General features: G+C 30.7%; 1 protein-coding gene across 3 annotated transcripts in view; it reads right to left on the bottom strand.

The window, feature by feature from the left end:
* Pvr (PDGF- and VEGF-receptor related) overlaps positions 1 to 19,413 on the bottom strand; it is a 59,784-nt gene that overhangs the window by 19,795 nt on the left and 20,576 nt on the right. Inside the window, exons 2-7 of one of the 3 annotated variants that reach the window (XM_076419485.1) lie at positions 15,778 to 15,905; positions 11,498 to 11,681; positions 11,307 to 11,431; positions 8,039 to 8,189; positions 2,342 to 2,532; positions 1,344 to 1,494 (exon numbers count right to left, since the gene is read on the bottom strand). In XM_076419485.1, the coding sequence (XP_076275600.1) occupies positions 1,344 to 1,494; positions 2,342 to 2,532; positions 8,039 to 8,189; positions 11,307 to 11,431; positions 11,498 to 11,681; positions 15,778 to 15,905 (930 nt within the window). Of the gene's footprint in view, positions 1 to 1,343; positions 1,495 to 2,341; positions 2,533 to 3,356; positions 3,496 to 8,038; positions 8,190 to 8,646; positions 8,777 to 11,306; positions 11,432 to 11,497; positions 11,682 to 15,777; positions 15,906 to 19,413 lie in introns of all 3 variants that reach the window. The other 2 variants (XM_076419487.1, XM_076419486.1) reach the window with 2 other exon arrangements.

The following is a 19,413-nucleotide window of genomic DNA, read 5'->3' as shown; positions in this document are numbered from 1 at the left end:
CAAATTGTCCTCTTTGACGAGTTGAATTGCTGGCCATATACAAGGCCCTTAAATACGTTCAAGATAGACCAGATATGATCTCGGTGGTAAATCACTGACTATGAGCTTTCTTGAGAGCTTAAAATCGGCACAGGCTCATCATCCACTGACACTGCACATTCGAGAATTAAACACTGCCGCTCGTAATAGCGGCAAGAATATTACCTACACGTGAGTACCATCCCCCATGGGAATCGAAGGTAACGAAAGAGCTCATCATCTTGCTGGGGAAGGGAAGGATCTGAATATATATCCTACCGTACTTTATAAAAAACTGGATCAACTAAACCAAGAGTTTTACCAAGATCACAACTTTTGTAACTTTAGCAGGCGTAAATTGGGTATTTTTTCCAGACTCAGAATAGGCCATTGTCGGCTGGCTTACGAGTATCTACTCAAAGGAGAAAGTCTGCCTATCTGTGATAAATGTAGATCCCCGTTGAGCATCAAATACATCCTATGTGAATGCCAAGGGCATGCCCTCCAAAGACGACTCTCTGGCCTGAAGGCTCTCCATGAAACAACTTCTACAATTGAAGAACCTTGAACAACTGATGAACTACCTGGCTGCCATCGGAGTACTCCAAAATATATAATAGACTATGAATACTACTGCTGTTAACTTGTGACTTTTAAACTGTTCACTCCATATTATTCTCATACTTATGTTAAATTAACTATAAGCTCTTTTAGTTTTGTTGTTTATATTGTTTGTTCCGTAATATTAGAATGTATATAGCGCATAGGTCCTAAGTAGCCCTCGAGGCTGATGGGCCTTTAATCAATAAATCTAATCTAAAAAAAAATCTAATCATGCGTCGGAACATGTAACCGAATTAGCCTATATAGAATTAAGCTCCTTTTGGGTTGGTACTGATGGGCCTTGTTGTCAAATACCATTGAATAAAAAATCTATATTTAAATATAAGCATTTTAAAAAGTAACGATATTTTTAATAGACATATAAAAGAAATACCATTTTTAAAGGTTTATGAAAACGATTAAAAGGTTTTTATTTATATAATATTTATATATATATTTTTTTTTTGAAAAAATAATCGTTTAATGATCGTTAAAAAAGAAGTTTATGAAAAAAAAATCGATATTTTTTCAGCTTCCCTAATCAATGTTACTGCCATTCAACAAGTCTCTTCTTTTTTTCCATAACATAAATTAGTTTTTTAGTAAAACAATAGTCTTTGTCTTCTAAACCCTTTCCCATTTTATAACTTATTCAACTATATAACGAAATAATAACTGTGCCATAATATTTAGTAATATATTGTTCGAATAGCATTACGTACCTTGGACATGTATGTTAGCAGAGTTAAAATTAGTGTGATTCTGTCTATCATAAACTCTGCAGGTGTAATTTCCGGAATCCTCCTTGGTTACATTATTTATAGTCACTGTTTTCACGAGGTATTTTTTACCATTGTTTTCCTCCGATCTTGTCTGCAAGCATATATTAAAACAAATTAGTGTAGCAAGTAATTAATTAACTTTTAGAGTTTTGTTAGTATTTGATGCCATATCTGACGATTTTCTTTTGCAGACCCAATACATTATAATTCCGGTGTTACGTAATTTTAAGTTGGTGCGATTCAACAATGTTATATTTGATAAATTTCATTCAACGAAAAATGATATTTCAGCTGTGTAATATCGAATAAAACTGTTCTTATAATCCACATTTTTAAATCTATTTTGATAATCTTTATATATTTTGGTAATTGGAATCATAAAAGTTATAAAGAACAAGTGTCCAAATTAATGGAACATTTTAAAACAAGTAATAATTAAATGGTCAAAGATGTATCTTTTAATCAAGCTCTAACGTTGATAACTAAATCGAGAAAATGGTAATTGGAATTATAAAAACTATAAAAAATATTTTAAAATAAATAAAAAAACAGAAAATTTTAAAATAAATGATAATCAAATATAGAGTGAATTTTTCATGGTGCGATTCAAATAATATCTTATGTTATCTCAAGTTAGTTTTTTATAGTTTTATGTAATTATTTACAAGTTATTTTTATTGCTGTTCAATTTTTAATTGTATTTTATGCGATTTTGATAAATTTTGTATAATATATGTATATAAAATATATTGTTTCTTACGAATTTCCATATATTGTAACATAACTGAAATTAATAATATCACCAATATTTACCCTCATTCAATATATTCATATATTCCATATTTTAATTAATGATAAATAATTTAACACAAAGACAGCAAACAGACAACAAAAGCCGTCAGATATCAATAACTAAGAAACAATGAAATAATTCTTACGTTGTTAATGTAAACGTTGGGATTTATGTTTTTGTTGGTTCCTTGGAGAGGTCCTCTAGGTGATATCAATTCAAATCCTATATTAGTAGCTTCATCCTGTAGGTAGCATTTCAGTGACAGAGTACCTCCTACTTCAGTATGATTATTAGAAGTATCTTCTATATATGGTTTAGCCAGAGATGATCTGGGTGCTAATAAAATAAAGTGGGTACATTGCAACATATTGTATTTCTCTAATGGTGTGAATCAAAGAAATCGGTTTTCTTTCTTTCAAACACCATCATCAGCAATATTTACACTTATGTACAAAATTACGAAAAACAATTATACATATTTGCGTAAACACATATATACACTATATATACATACATTAATTGAACAGTAGATTTACTAATTTAAACTATATGTGTATAACATGTTAAAACAAAATATCTTTAAATTCATAATAAATCAGTAAATCAACTGTATGACTATCTTTAACGATAAAGAACAAATAATATAAATTCAATATTTAAAACTGTTTTAAATGTATTGAAAAATATATATCTTACAGTTTCTTATTGATCTCTGTTTTAAACTGTTCTAAATACTGAAAATCTTTTATTGTTCTAATGATAGAATTTTGGTGCAATGTTTATATAAATAGTAATGAAGCTTCAATAAAATAATCAAGTAAGCCTTGATATCTGGTGACACAATACACTATATAAAAAACATTAACTTTTAATATGAGATATAAATATTGCACCGATTAATTATGGACATGGAAAAATTATGGAAAAAAAAGGTTAAAAGTATTAATGTAGAAGAAATATTAAAGCAGCGAAAAATGAAACAAAACAAAGCACATCCCTTTCACCTTTCGCTACAATTGTTTATGTTAACCCAAAACTGGACTTGAAGCATTATTATTAGTATTTTGAAAAGATGTAGAAGAAGTAGTAAGAGTAGTAAAAGTAGCAGAAGCGGCTGAAGTATTGTGACCACCACCTATAAAACGGAAGTCGCTACTTACTAGTAACGTCTAAAAAAATGGTTTGTGTAAATACTTTACGATCTTTCAGTCGACTAAAATTACAGAAATAATTATCTTGATAGCGAACATCATCAACAATAAACGTAAATCCAACTTTTGGGTTATATTGAGTTTGAATCTGTAAACAATAATTCTATATTAATACTTATCGTTACAAATAAAAACAACAAAAGGCTGGAAGCAAAGATTCACACCTAAAATATTAAATTGCTTCAGGTAACTGGCAATCACGAATATCAGAACCGTCATCTAATCCTGTTAAAACAGATAATGAAAATGATAATAAAATTCAACGAATTATCGTATTGCAGTAACATTTATATTACAATACTTTTTACATGACCTTAAGCAATAAATATGGTGCATAATAATGTACAAAATGAAAAGTAAACATGTTAATGTTTTCTCTAAATAACATTTTAATATTTAGCTGTACTTGTTTTATATGTTGCTTAATGTATTTTACTGCTGAAATTATTTTAATAAAAAACATACATGGAATTTTTAAAATTATTATACATACAGAGGCCTGGTTCTGTTATCTGTTTTAAAACTATCTGAATGGTGAAAGAATGCGACGGGTTGGTCTGTTTCCTAATAAATAAGAACCCAAACTGAAGCTTTGTATCTCCGTTCAACAGGTCGTCTCTTTTTTTTTCCGTAAGATAAAACAGTGTTTAAAGTAAAATAATGTTTTTCTTCTTTAGAAAACTTTCACATATTATAACAGGTCAACTGAAAAGTCCCCGGCCTGACACATCGAAGGCGCTACTAGAATTAAATCCATATGTTTTTAGTTAGCCCTAATCCTCAAAAGATGCGCGTATAAATTTAACAGCTGTCGGATTATTAGTTTGTGAATTATAGCATTTTGAGTGAAGCAACTTTTGTTATTGTGAAAAAAGTGGATAAAAAGGAATTTCGCGTGTTGATAAAATATTGCTTTTTGAAGGGAAAAAATACAGTTGAAGCAAAAACTTGGCTTGATGCCGAGTTTCCGGATACTGCCCCAGGAAAATCAACCATCAAGGATAGGTATGCTAAGTTTAGACGTGGTGAAATGAGCACCGAAGACGGTGAACGCAGTGGACGCCCAAAAGAGGTTTTTACCTACGAAAACATTTAAAAAATTCACAAAATGAGTTTGAATGACCGTAAATTGAAATTGAATGAAATAGCAGACACTCTATAGATATCAACTGAACGTGTACATCATATCATTCACGAATATTTGGGTATGGGAGTGCTTTTTGCAGAGTGGATGCCGCGCCAGCTCACTTTTGACCAAAAACAACGACGAGTTGATGATTCGGAGCAGTGTTTAAAGATGATCAAGCGTAAAATCCGAATTTTTGCTTCGGTATGTGACAATGGATGAAACATGGCTCGATCATTTCACTTCATGTTCAATCGACAGTCATCCGAGTAGACTGCACAGGACGAACCCGCTCCAAAGCGTGGGAAAACGTAACAGTCGGCTGGCAAGATTATGGCGTCTGTATTTTGGGGTGCGCATGGAATAATTTTCATTGACTAATTAAGGACCATCAACAGCGACCAACGGTAGCGTTATTGGACCGTTTGAAGGACGAAATCGCCGAAAAGTGACCACCGCATTTGAAGAAAAAGAAAGTTCTGCTTCACCAAAGCAATGCACCGTGTCAAAAATCCATGAATTGGGCTTCGAATCGCTTCCTCATCCACCGTATTCTCCAGATCAGGTCCCAAGCGACTATTTCTTGTTTTCAGATCTCAAAAGAATGCACACTAGGAAAAAATTTTCGTCGAGCTACCGGTACCGAGCCCTCAAATGATACAAAAATATTAATATAATTTTATGTCATAAATACAAAATTAAGAAGGAATAAAACAAAACTAATTTAATATAACTATTTGGGCACTGTACCGACTTCAAACTGATTTTGATTAGTTGTTACGTTTGTTTAAAACGTTTTTTGTTGTGTTAAAGGTCTAAGTTTGATTATTTTTTATATTTTAGTGAGTTCCTTATTTATTTTTTGAAGTTGGTTCAATTTTTTTGTTAAATATATTTTATTTTTCTCTTTTTAGTATTAGATATTTATTCAATAAGTTACGCTTAGTTATTTGATTTAATATTACAATGCGTAGGCCAAGTAAAGGTGCAGTCAGTATGAGGAAAAGTAGGAATAAAGAAACAATGATTGAAATTAAGGAGCGCTTCAGGCCCCCGGATCCGCTAACTAGTCTAGGTGATTTGACAAACGTTCTAACTAAACAACAAAAAGTTATTGTCCCTGCCAGGAATCGAACCCACGACTTCCGCCAGGGAGCTCGATCCCATCGACGCCCTCGATCCCCCCACTCCCTTCTCCCAACAGGTCCTGATTTTGAAAGCTGACAATCGACGGAGAAATCGGCGAACATACATTTAAAATAATATATACAGCCGAACATAGAACCTCCTCCTTTTTCGAAGCCGGTTAAAAACTGTCGATTTTTCCTTCTCATTTTACTCTAGTTAAAAAGAGACACATTGTGTCGGAACATGTAACCAGATCAGTCTATAAAATTCGATTTGTGTAGGGTCGACCAGCCCTGTTGTCAAGGTATAGAAAATTCTTCAAAACCTTTAATTATAACTAGAGGTTAAAACCGACAAGCGTTTTAAATTAAAATTAGATATATAGAATGTCGAATGCCTATTTGTAAAATCGTTTTAAAATCATACAATATTTTCCTTCTCATTTCATTCTAGTTAAAGAGAGATACAGTGCTGTCTGATACGTTCGAACATGTAACCGAATCAGTCTACAAAATTCCCTTGGTTGTCAAACATCTGCAATATTCTTCAATGCATTAGTGGTAATAAAGGTTACAGGAAAACGTTGTTTTAGCGCTCGGCTTATTATGATATATTTGAAATTTCTGTTTATTATTCTGTTCTCTGATGCCAAAGCCATTAGATAATCAGAATCAGTAACAGATTGCGCTTCTAATAATTTACATCGATTTACATTAATTATAATATATATAAACCTGGACGCATTTCGAATTTTACATCATTCAGTAATGGTCTCTAAAATACCCAGAAATATTATCCTAGATGAACGCGTGTGGGACGCCAAAAACGACAACGAAGATCTGGCAACCCCGAGACGTTGATCACTGAAGGATCCTTTGGATCATTCACTGGCCATCTCTTCAGATAAAACTGCGCCGCTTCCTTTTTAATATCTTTTATATAACACCAATAAATAACGGTCCCACCATGTAACCATCACCGTTTTATTTAATCGTGCCTCCATCCACTGAGCCACATCAAACCTAAGCATTATTTATGTTTCATTATTTTATTCAGATCTGAATTTTGTCATATATAAAAACCAAAATAAACTAAAACTCAAGTTGATGCGGCAAGATCGAGACGTTTTAACGTCATGCAATTAAATTGTTTTAAGTATTCGCTGCACTATATAGTCTAGGCAATAAAATAAAATAAAATAAATCAGCACGTCGCAATGTTGCTGCATCTAAATGGATTTTTGGTTTAAAGCATTTTCTGGGTCATAACCTCTAATAATTATTACTAACATTTTGAAGAATTTTGTATACATTCGGCAACCGGGTCGACCACTACCAACACAAATCAAATTTTATAGATTGATTTGATTGCATTTTTCTACCAATCACACAGCATTCGGCATTCGGAGCATTCTCTTTTTAACTAAGGTAAAATAAGAAGGAAAAATCCACTACCACTTAAAACGAATTTGACATTTTTACAAACTGCATTTGGTAGTATATTCCACGTTATTTATGACGTGGATTGGCTATTTTATGGGAACTAACAAATAAATTTACACCCATATATTAGGAAAAACTGAAATTACTTTGCAATTATGATATGATATGAGCAATTGTTATCTGCAATGTGATGGTTCGTCTAAAAAGCAAGAAAATGAGAAGTAATTGAATACATAAAGCAAACAATTTTTGCAACTTAATCTTTATGATATATTAGTGTCATACATATTTATTCAGAATTACAATTTTGTGAATATCATTGGAAACTGTATAAAAACAAAAGATCAAGAATCAACTTTAGATGTAACAAATATTTTAAAACAGATCGTTAAAAATCCAGAATATCTATAGCATTTTATAAAACAGGTTTTCTTTGTTCCTGAACTGTACTCAATTTATGGATTGTTATATTATTTACGCCGATTGTTTTTTCTTGTACAAAATATAATTTTATTTTACGGTATTTTTACACACAGTAGTCGTTCGGCCTAATAGTTTAGCTTGCCGGCAATATAAAAATAAGATGGAATCTCACTAGGATTCTAATGTTAAAATGAAGGGTTACTTTCATTAAAATAAATGAATGTTTGAACTAACTGTGTTAAGTAACACAGCCATGTTGGGGCGATTAAAAAAATGTATTTCTACACGTCAATAGCCTTTAAGCAATAAATATGGTGTTGTATAATGTACAAAATGAAGTAAAAATATTAACACTGTTATATGATTGTATTTAACAGCCTATACATATGCCCTTGTTACTTATTTATTTTTGCGGAATAATATGGAATATTATAAATAATTCTATATATATAAGTTAATAATTAGCACTATGTATGAGTTTAAGTTGTTATTCACTGAGATAGATTGCGCACCTTCTACTATAAACGGGGCATCTATTTTCTTCCACACATTGCCTCGTGAAAAATTACAACTAGTTGATAGATGATTGGATACTGTTGAAAATCCCTTACGTATTATACCCCTGCGGGGGTCCAGGTGTCTATCTTTACCCTTTTTATTTTTCTAGGAAATATAAATATTTTAATTCCACAGCTTCAACATGCAATTTTAGGTGTTATAAATTAAAAACCCCAGAATGTTTCAGCCAAAAATTCATATAAATGTTCGTAAAAATTAACAACAGATGACATTGAGGATTTAAAGCTTCTCTTTGCCTTAACTTGTTTTTATTTGTATTCGATTTAATAAAATAAATAATGAACATTGTGTTATCGAACGTTGTTTTATATAATCAATGATGCGAAGAATATCTTTAAAAGCGCATTTCCATCAGAATATCGTTTTGTAATATGTATGTATGTAAAAAGCATTTGAATTTTTTTTTAAGGATTAGAAATAATAATGCCATGAATTTCAATGCAGGTTTTAAAGATATTTCTTTTGCAGATTAGTATTAAGGATCATCGATGACACCGTGTTCAATAAAGTTCTCGATGCAAAAAGAGAGCTCCCAACCTACGTTCTATGCTCATCAACAAGGTGATTTTCTCTTTTATTAGTCCGTTTGAGAATATGCAGGTGGTTAGCTCGTATTCATCTGTTGCATTTTTTAGCAGAAAACCTTGGCGCACATGGAACCCCAGCGGTTTCTGCCGAGTGAATAAATCCTTTTAAAATTATTTATTTAAAATAGGTATTAAGTGGGCAAATTATGTCGTACAATAATGGTTTGTTTATGATTCACACTACTTCGGATGAAATCAATCTTTAAAGTCAATATTTGTTTGGTGATAAATAAAATAACATTTTATTTTCATTGAAATAGAGCATACATTTGCCCGCTCAATGACAATAACAAACACTACAGCAAAATCTAAACTAAAGAGGTTAAGGAATATCTTCAATAAATCACTACAACGTTGCAAATAAAGTAGGTAACTAAAAGGCTCCAAAATAGGTTTTCATGCATTTTGAATTCTACTTAATTATTGGTATTTATCCTATGATATAAGGGGTTTGATATTTCATGCAATACTTTTTTATCTATGCCGATTCTTTTTTGGTGGGTAAATGAGTGTGAATGGTTAATTTTTTAAATGTGATATTCTAATTGTAGATAAACGATTGTCATGAATTTATTTAAATTACTATTAATTACTATATCTTATATGCTACTTGTAAAACAGTGAGCAATTTTTTGTGAACTGATTGATGACTATATTGTGGGACTTTTGAAGCAGTATAAAAATATTAGGTAGTCCTGAAAGTATTGTTGGTCTTCATATTGATACATTTTAAAATATCTTATGTATTATTTTATGAAGTAAAAATTTTTGAAAGAACATTATACAAAAGAAAAAAGGCATTGTATATTACAATTTCAATAGAATGTTGCAGTATAGCTGGAATTATATAAGTAGATTTACTATCTTAGTAGCAAGAACGGAAATTATTTAGAAGTTGATATTCTGTTGATGAGAGGCGAAGAAGGTAGTTGATGAAGAAAAAGTAATAGAGAACTAAGAAAGGTAGCAGTAGCGCGGAATGAAAACAGAGCTTACTAATTAGAATGGAATGTGTAACTGGATGACTCAAAGACCAAGCAATGCATGCGTTCAACTACAGCTCATAGATTTTGATAGTTTCTGTATTGACACAGAATTGAAAACTTAATAATAAACGATAATTTTTTTGGTCTCTTTCATATTTCGCCAAAAATTTTAATTTTAATGCAAAAATAATGGTTTCAATAATTGGACAGCTCTAGTGGTAAGTGGGTGATTTGTGAAAGTTGCTGAAGAACAGAGATATAATTAGGTTTAATGGGGGTATGAAATGGTTTATCAATTTTAAGTTCTGGTTCAAGAAATATCATATATATCTATCCCTTTTTCAGATCTTAATGTTACGCCAGTGATATTGGAGAAAACCAAAGACAAAGATGACGCAATAATAGACACAGAAAGTGTAATAATTAATAAAATAACACATATAATATTTTATGTATTATTTCATGAAGTAAAGAATTTGAAAGAAAATTGGGTAAAGTATATCAGGGAAAAGGTATTGTATATTAGAATTTTAATAGAATGTTGCAGAATAGCTGGAATTATATAAGTAGATCTATTGTCCCAGTAGATTTCGTAAAAACCGAAAATTATTTAGATGTTGAATTCTGTTATTGAGAGGCGAATATTAATATTAAGCATTAAGAAAAAGTAATAGAAACTAAAAAAGACAGCAGTAGCGTGCAGTGAAAACAGAGCTTACTAATTCGAATGTGTAACTGGATGGTTCAAAAACCAAAACGATGCAGGTGTTCAACTACAGATCATTGTAAATTTCATAATAAGCTATAATTTTTTTTGTCCTATACATAGTTCGCCAGAAATTATCGTTTTAATCGAAATATCTTGGTTTCTATAACTGGATAACACTAGTGGTAAATGGGCAATTTGTGAAAGTTAATAAAGAACAGAAATATAATTAGGTTTAAATGGGACTATGAATAGACAAAAATGGTTTACCAATTTTTAATTTCAGGTTCAAGGCATATCCTTTTATCACTACCTGTCAATTTCTTTTCGAGACTGTTTCTCATAAAATTGAAAAACAGATTATCATTGATTTTTTAACTTGATCGGTCATATATAGATAGATAATATATAGATATTGTTGTACAACCAAAACAGGCAGATAAATTAATTATTTATTCAGATAAATATATTTTGTTTGAAGGTTTTGTATAAACATTTGTATAACTTGTTAAAAATCAATATTATTTTCGAAATTATTTAATATTAAACAAGGAAAGGACGAACGGAGGTTTACATTAAGAGAATAAGAACTGTTAAAGCTATGCCTCATACAATATATAAATAAATTACATACATTTACAGTATTTGTGAACTTTTATTCTTAAATAACTTATATTTTCTTAGCAACATTTTTAGTTCAGAATATTTAGTTTATGATGGAGAATGACGGTCTTAAGAATTTTGTTCCGAAGTTATAGTATATAACCGAAGTTTAAATAACTACTTTTACCCAGTTCATTAAGAACACTTTATTATTGTCACATTTACTAGTGTCATTAATATACTAATTTTAAAATAAACTACGACTGAAATTTGTACTGCCAGCATAAACGCTTTTAATACGAATATAATAAATACTTACATCGTTAGAATCAATTAATTCTACTTGTATGTCGGGAGAAGTAGGACGACAAGGTATTACAGCTTCCTCGTACTGTACGGCGTAATATACCTTAAAAGTATCTTCAACGGATAAATGTGCTGGATCTAAAATTAGGCGTTTAAAGTAAAGCCTGAACAACAAGCAGAAGTTGACTTGAAATCAATTATTACCATTTACATAAACGTACATCTCATCACTCATATCAATTCCGTCACTGTGCTGTGTGCAGATGTAATATCCAACGAAAGGATAGGTTATGTTTTTAATATGAAGAATTAACTTGTTTGTGTATAAATCATTGTTGCTTATAGGAATTTCAGTTGTAGTAAAACTAGTTCCCGTTTTGTTATAGTCCTGAAACAAAATTAAATTATTAATATTTATATACACTATATATTAGGAGATATAATATATTTATCATGCAATGTAGATACAAATAGCACGGTTAAAGCTTATATCAAGGAAGAATTTTTAGGCCTAATATTTCTGTGTAATATGCGTTATAAATATTTCAATAAAACAATAAATTTAATTTAAAAATTTAGGAAAGGAAATTATTCTTTTAATCAGCCTGATGTATTTAATGATTTCATAATATATATGAATTTATAAATCAAGTAATGAAAATATGCAGGATTTAAAATGAAACTAACTACACCATTAGCATAGATGGTATACATATGACGAATAAAAGAAATTACGAATAATTAACAGCGCATTCGTAAAAATTTTAAAGCATTGGTAAATATTAAGCTGTTTAATGGTTAATCCTATGAAATATGTAACTATATGGCATTTTATTCTTTGAACCCTCAATTATTTTGATTATATACTTTATAGACCTAAGTTTTGAAAAATCAATAGTAATTTAATGATTGTAAATACATTTCTAAATTGTAAAAAATAAATAACCTAATTGTGTCCGTTATTGTTTTAATTTACATACACGTCAAATATCAATTTAAAAAATGTTTTATTCATATATTCTCTGTTTTAATAAAAAACGTGTATTACTTCATTAATTATTCCATACTTATGTTTATAACATAATAGTAATGAAAGATCATGTATACTTATATTGGATGCCCTCAAGTTGTTACAGTTCTGAAAATAATCTTATTTATGATACTTTGTTGATTACTGAAAATTAATGGAAATTGGATTTAATTACATTCAATTTAAAAAATGTAGTTAGTGTTATTTCTTGATATAGAATACATGTATTTTTATATGTTTTAATATACAGACATTTATTATTTTAATTAATGTTATATATAAAATATATTTCTGATCTTATATTGAAAATAACCTCAAACTTCATCTTAACAAAGTCAAATTGTGGTTTAAAACGTGGCGTATCAAAGCAAATGAGACAAAATCTATCCATATGACATTCACCCTTTGCAGAAGAACATGTCCCTCGGTAAAATTGAATAATCATGAACTTCCGCAAGTAGACAGCGTTAAATATTTGGGAATACATTTTGATCGACGTCTGACTTGGAAAAAACATGTAGTGACAAAACGCAAACAGCTTGGGCTTAAACTAAATCAAATGTATTGGCTGATAGGGCGTAAAGTTCCAGAATAAAGTGTTGCGAGTCATCATCGATGCCCCATATTACGTGTCGAACAAACTGATTCAACGCGATATCCACATATAACACATAACGAGTGTGATTCCAAGAGCTAGTGCGAAGTACTTTGAAAAACTATTAGTGCATCCTAATGCACTCGCCAAACAGTTAAATGTGCGCGATAACAGTGAAGTGCGTAGGCTCAAACGCTAACTACCATACGAACTGGTTAATAGACACATAGAGCGAAATTTAATAATTTCTAGAATAAGTTAGAATAGTATCTAGAATAAGATATAATAGAAGTTTGAGTAACATATCATTTTTAAATTAGTCCTTTTATACAATTATTAGTGAAACATGATTAATTTAATACATTGTGGTCTAATTTCGACTATAGGGCGACCACTAATTCAAATTAAAAGCTACTATAGAAAATAAAATGGCTTACTTTGGTAATTGGAATATGATGGTATCTAGATGGTATCGATATGGATAATGGTATCTAGAATAAGATATAATAGAAGTTTGAGTAACATATCATTTTTAAATTAGTCCTTTTACTCTAGTATGTGAGAAACATGATTAATTTAATACATTGTGGTCGAATTTCGACTATAGGGCGACCACTAATTCAAATTAAAAGCTACTATAGAAAATAAAATGGCTTACTTTGGTAAAACATTGATATATATGGTCAAATTATTTTTGTAAAAAATCGTTAAGCAACGTCAATAGAATCAACATGAAGTTAGCGTTACTAGAAATCATGACTAATCGTATTATATCGAAGAAAGTATAAAAAAAAGTTAGCATCTTAGAACTTTATATAGGTCGTAACAAATTCGGTTTAGTTTAATATATCCATTAAGATTTTGGGGTAAATAGATATGGCTTGGTGAATGGAGGTAAAACGAAATGAAACAGTGGTGTTTACATTATGTGACCGTTATTTATTGAAGTAATATAAAAAAGTGGAAAATACAAAATGATAAAACGGATGGCAGCGGTGTTACCTGGTTACGAGGCTTGGGCAGTCGATGGTGGCACGTCTAAACTGAACGGTGGTCAGATACTGAATCATCGAAATACCCTTCAATAACATCCCAGATAAACGTCTAGGGGTTGCCAGCTATTCGTTATCGTGTTCTAGTTGTCGCTAGCATCCCGGCCGTGTTCAACATCTGGGATTATATTTCTGGGTACTTTGTTGACCGTTATTCCACGATGTAAAATTCGACATGCCTCAAGGTCGCTATAAGATATTTGAAATTACCAATTTTAAGGCGAAAGGTAATAACAGAAATGAAAGCGAGACATTTTAAATTTATTTTCAGTTCCTGCATATTGGTACCTTAAGTTATTAAACTATAAGAAATAACTCATGAGATAATCATAACAACATTGAAATTGTAACAGATGGGCTGAAAATCTCGTTTCTAACACATAGGTGGCGGTACTTTTTAGTTAGTACTAATCTTCAAAAGAAAGCTGATTCACATTTCATTATATTCTATTTATAAGTGAGTTATTGTGCTAAGAGTGACACTACTTTTGTTATTTGCAAAATAATGAATCAAAAACAATTTCGTGTTTTAATTCTATACTGCTTCTTGATGGGAAAAATCATGTTCAAGCGAAGCAAAAAAAAGCGAAACACCGGTAAAAAATTTCGCTCTAATAAAGAAGTTATAGCTGAAATTGAGGCCTATTTTGGGGAAAAAAATTAATTGTTCTACAAAAGTGGTGTTGAAATCTTAGAGCCACGCTGGAATGATTGTGTGCCTCTTGATGGAGATTACGTTGATGACTAAGCCAGTTTTTTACAAAAAAAAACGCGTTTTCTTTGTGACGCCTGGGACTTTTCAGTCCATATTTTATGTATATTAAAGGTACTTTTATTTTTACAGAAAGTTGGTTATAATCAAAATAGCCGATTATTTTGCTAATAGAAGGTTTGAATAATAATAGAAAAAATTATTTCGGTTTTCAGTAATAAATTGACATTAATAAATCGCATATCTCACGCAATACTTGTTGAAAAGAGCCATGTTATAGCGTGTTTAATAGGCAAAAGTCCATAGAACATTCTGCCTCGCCGTGTGGTTGAAAAAGTGGATGAAGTTGATTTGAACGGGCATGTTTAATTTTTTGACATAAATATGAAATCAAATATTGATCATAAAATAGTTTTGAATAATATACTAGATATCCAAAGAATTTTGACACTTGAATTCCACAAAGTATTTTTGAAAACATTTGTTCTTTAATATATGAATTATAATGAGACTCTTTTAATCGGATAAAATTGACTTCAAAAGATATTTACGAAAATCACTTGATGTAGTTTTCTGAATTTCTGAGTTTCGCCTAGAAATTCGAAAAATAAAAAGTCATACGAGTGCTTTGAAAAACGTGAAAAAAAAACGAAATTACTTTTTCTCTACCTCATTAAAATAAGATATTTTCTCTATTGCATAAAAAATACATAATTCTATATATAATAAGATATATAATATAATTTTGTGTATTCAACACAAAGTCAGGATGAGATTCTTATCATACAAAGTGAAAACTTAAAGAAATAACATCCTATATACCTTTTACTATTACTTATCCTATATACTTTTTCTAATATTTAACTTTGTGGTATATGTCGTAATAATAATCGTGACACAATATTATTCTGTAAAGTGGTTTTTATTAATTCTCTTTTATCCAGATTCTGGGAATATTATGACATTTCATCACAGCGCCGTCACGTAATAATTTGATCAAGAACTGTGATTAAACAGAAAAAGACATCAAAAGAAGTGATAATTAAGTTTAACGCATTATGGAACACACATAAAATATATTTCTATTGCACATACCATCTTGGGGAAAGTCCATTTTAACGACCCCGTTCCTTGGCACGTTAAATCGTAATCACTTTCTGCGTCTATTATTACTTCATCTTTGTCTTTAGTTTTCTCCAATATCACTGGTGTAACATTAAGAGCTGAAAAAAAGATAGGTATGTATTAGTGTGGTATTTAATTGATTTTTAATATTCTACAGTTTACGTTATCAATATAAACACCAATGCGTGATTCATTTTTTAATTAACTGACTTCAAAAGATGAGGAGGTTCTATGTTGTGCTGTACATATATTTTTTAAATTATGGACTAAAATTATGAAATTATGGACCGATTTTCAAAATTATTTTTTTATTTAAAAGAGTGCACACCGGGATGGTCCCATTGGAACCAAATTAGGATCAGATGAATAAAATCGAATCTGGATACGGTATTTATTGATCTAATCAATGTTTTGATAAAAATGATAGGTCGGATTTTACGAACCAAAATAATGAAGATAACCTCCTCCTACTGCTGCGAAAGTCGTGGGTTCGAATCCCACCGGGACAAGTTTGTAAATGTTTGTTAGTGATTGTAAAATTTGGCAAGGAAAGCCATTACCTAGGGCCCACCCAGTGGTCTGGTACGCCAATAACCAGTTCGGATAAGACGTGGTGCCTTCTGGAGTGGTCTCTAACTTTGTCACTCGCCAGTAGTTGCAAAAGTAGTTGACAAAAAGGAGAGTTTAAAATATAACAAAAAAGGCGATAAATAGGCAGGCACATTAAAAAGAAAAGAACTGGATGTGAATTAAAAGTAAAACAAAAAATATGTTGGCTAAATGGAAACAAATGTTACTCAGAAAATCAAGATAATTGTAAAGAGGCTTGACGAGAAAATCCATTCTCATGTTTACATCGAAATATAGCAACTATGTATGTATCTAGTTTTTAAGTTATTCTGAAAACAAATTGTAGGTTAGACGGCACTGACTAACAATATATTAATAAAAACATAAATAAAAGAGTTATTTAAGCAAAGAAAATCATTGAAGTTTACGGAGCAGGTAAGCAGCTGAATAATGTTTAACAAAATATTAAATTTATTTCCTTGTAATTTTTAATAGATATTTTGTCTTACATAAAGTTGAATGGGGGGGGGGGATAGAGTGGAGGATGTCAACCAATTATTATTATTCTTTATATAATGCTAAAAATAGACAAAATTAAATGATACACACGTAAATTTCTATACATTTCGCCCGCATGAGTGTCAATTGATCACTACTACTATTACTCATTACTATTCATTTCGATCTTTGTTATTAAAGCTGCATCTGCTGAATTATTGAGTTATTATATAAAATGTTGTTTATTTTGTATATATCCACCGTACTTGCAAGAATTGGCTATTTGCATTCAGACTTACATTCAATGAAGTTTGCTCATTAATGTACTAAATAACATTTATCATATTAAATAATTTGTAATTCAATTATAATAATTTTTTATGACATTAGCAAAAAAAATTATGACCACGTTAATATATATTTCTCGAATATTTATTATTAAAACATTTACATTCGAAATAAAATTAAAACATAATAATTCCAGATATTATTTCAAATATTTTAACGATTTTAAATTCTGTTGAACGCTCAGTGAATATTATCATTTGACCGAAAGGAAGTAAACCCACACCCTTCTAGTAACTAGCTTATCATTAACGATTGTTTCAATATTTTGATTATTATTCCACACTCTTCCTCATGTTTTTATTTACATTAAAATTGTCATATCTAAAACTAAACATAGATGTCAACTGCTAGAGATTCCAGCCTTATATTAGGAAATATGTTAAAGTTTGTTTACGTGTTATTTCACGGTTACTTTAAAATTCCCCTTCGACTGGTAATCCCCCGAAATATATCTGTGGTGGAGCAAAATCAGGCGAGGGTTTAAATTTTCTTTTTTTCATTAATCTCCTAGAACGTTAACAATCTGCCCGTGTGCAATAGGTATTATTATAGGATTTCCGTTATATACGTAAGTGATACTGCTGCTGTACAACTTATAATCTAAATCTTATTCTAGATAATATTCTACCTTACTTTAAGATCTATCCTAACTTATTATAAAACTAACTTACTATTCTAGCTTATTCTAGAGGCTATTAAATCTCACTCTATGTGCCTATTAATCAGTTCGTATGGTAGTTTACGGGCCTACGCACTATACTGTCATCGCGCACATTTAATTCTTTGGCGAGTGCATTGGAATGCACTAATAGTCTTTTAGCGCGCTGAATCAGTTTTTTGAACACCTAATATAGGGCATCGACGATGCCTCGCAACACTTTATTCTGGAACCTTTGGAGGATATCTATGTTAGATTTGCTAGTAGTACCCCACAGTTCAATACCATAGGTCCAGATGGGCCTAAATATTGACTTATACTGCAAAACCTTGTTTTCTAATAATAATGTAGATTTATGCCCTATCAGCCAATACATTTGATTTAGTTTAAGCCCAAGCTGTTTGCGTTTTGTCACTATATATTTTTTCCATATCAAATGTTGATCAAAATGCATTTCCAGATATTTAACGTTCTCTGCTTGCGGAAGTTCATGATTATTCAATTTTACAGCAAGAATCAGCTTTTTATTAAAAACTTTTTTTTACTAACAACATAATTAAATATTCAGACAATAATACAAGTCAACAATGAAAACACTATTTGAATAATTAAAAAAAATCCTATCACAAGCTATATCCTACACTTTGACACAAGTTTAAAATGTGTAATATTACATAATGCTTCATTTCCTGTTGCGCATTCAGAGATATTAATATAATTTTACATAAAACTAACCATACAGCTCATGATTGGACGATGTGTGGACATTTAAAAGTTGTTTTTTTACTCTTTAGGAAACAAAAGAATCATGTTTTATATGTAAGTTACTGAACAGCACAGGAAGAGATTAGACTTTGGCGTAAAAAAAATAATGGCTGATGATGAAGAGAACTTCGACATCCGGCTAGAAAAATATTTTCCATAAACCGTTAGTAGACTTCAACAAATTTCGTCTAACACAACTACATATAAAATTGAGACTAATGAAGTAATTTGTAAAAACTTTGCTTAAAGATGGAAGATTTTGTATAAGAAAAACCTCATTTATCAGAAGCCAGAATGTTGAAGACATGGCGCATTCACGCCAATGAAACAAAATAGACTCACGCAATGTTTACCCTGCGTAGAAGAGTATGTCCACCAGTGAATATCAATCATCGTCAACTCCCCCAAGCAGAGCATGTTAAATATCTTGCCTAACTGGAAGAAGCACATAATGTCTAAACGAAAATAACTTGGACTTAAATTATATCAAACGTATTGACTCATCGGGCGCAAATCCAAGTTATCATTAGATAACAAGGTATTGCTGTATGAGTCTATACTCAAGCCTATTTGGTCATAGGGAATCCAACTATGGTTTACCGCTAGCAAATCCAATATATTCATCATTCAACAGTTCCAAAATAAAGTGTTGCGTGCCATTCTTGATGCTCCGTACTATATGTCAAATAAAGTGATACAACGCGATATTCCTCTAGAAACTATAACGTGTGTAATTCAACGTGTTTGTACGAAGTACTTCGAAAGAG

This window comes from Rhynchophorus ferrugineus, unplaced genomic scaffold (genome assembly GCF_030347505.1).
Source record: "Rhynchophorus ferrugineus isolate W39M unplaced genomic scaffold, kcgeb_rfMv2 rfM1, whole genome shotgun sequence".
Lineage (NCBI taxonomy): Eukaryota > Metazoa > Arthropoda > Insecta > Coleoptera > Curculionidae > Rhynchophorus > Rhynchophorus ferrugineus.
Note: the sequence above shows the minus strand (reverse complement) of the source record. Positions and strands in the feature narration are given on the sequence as shown.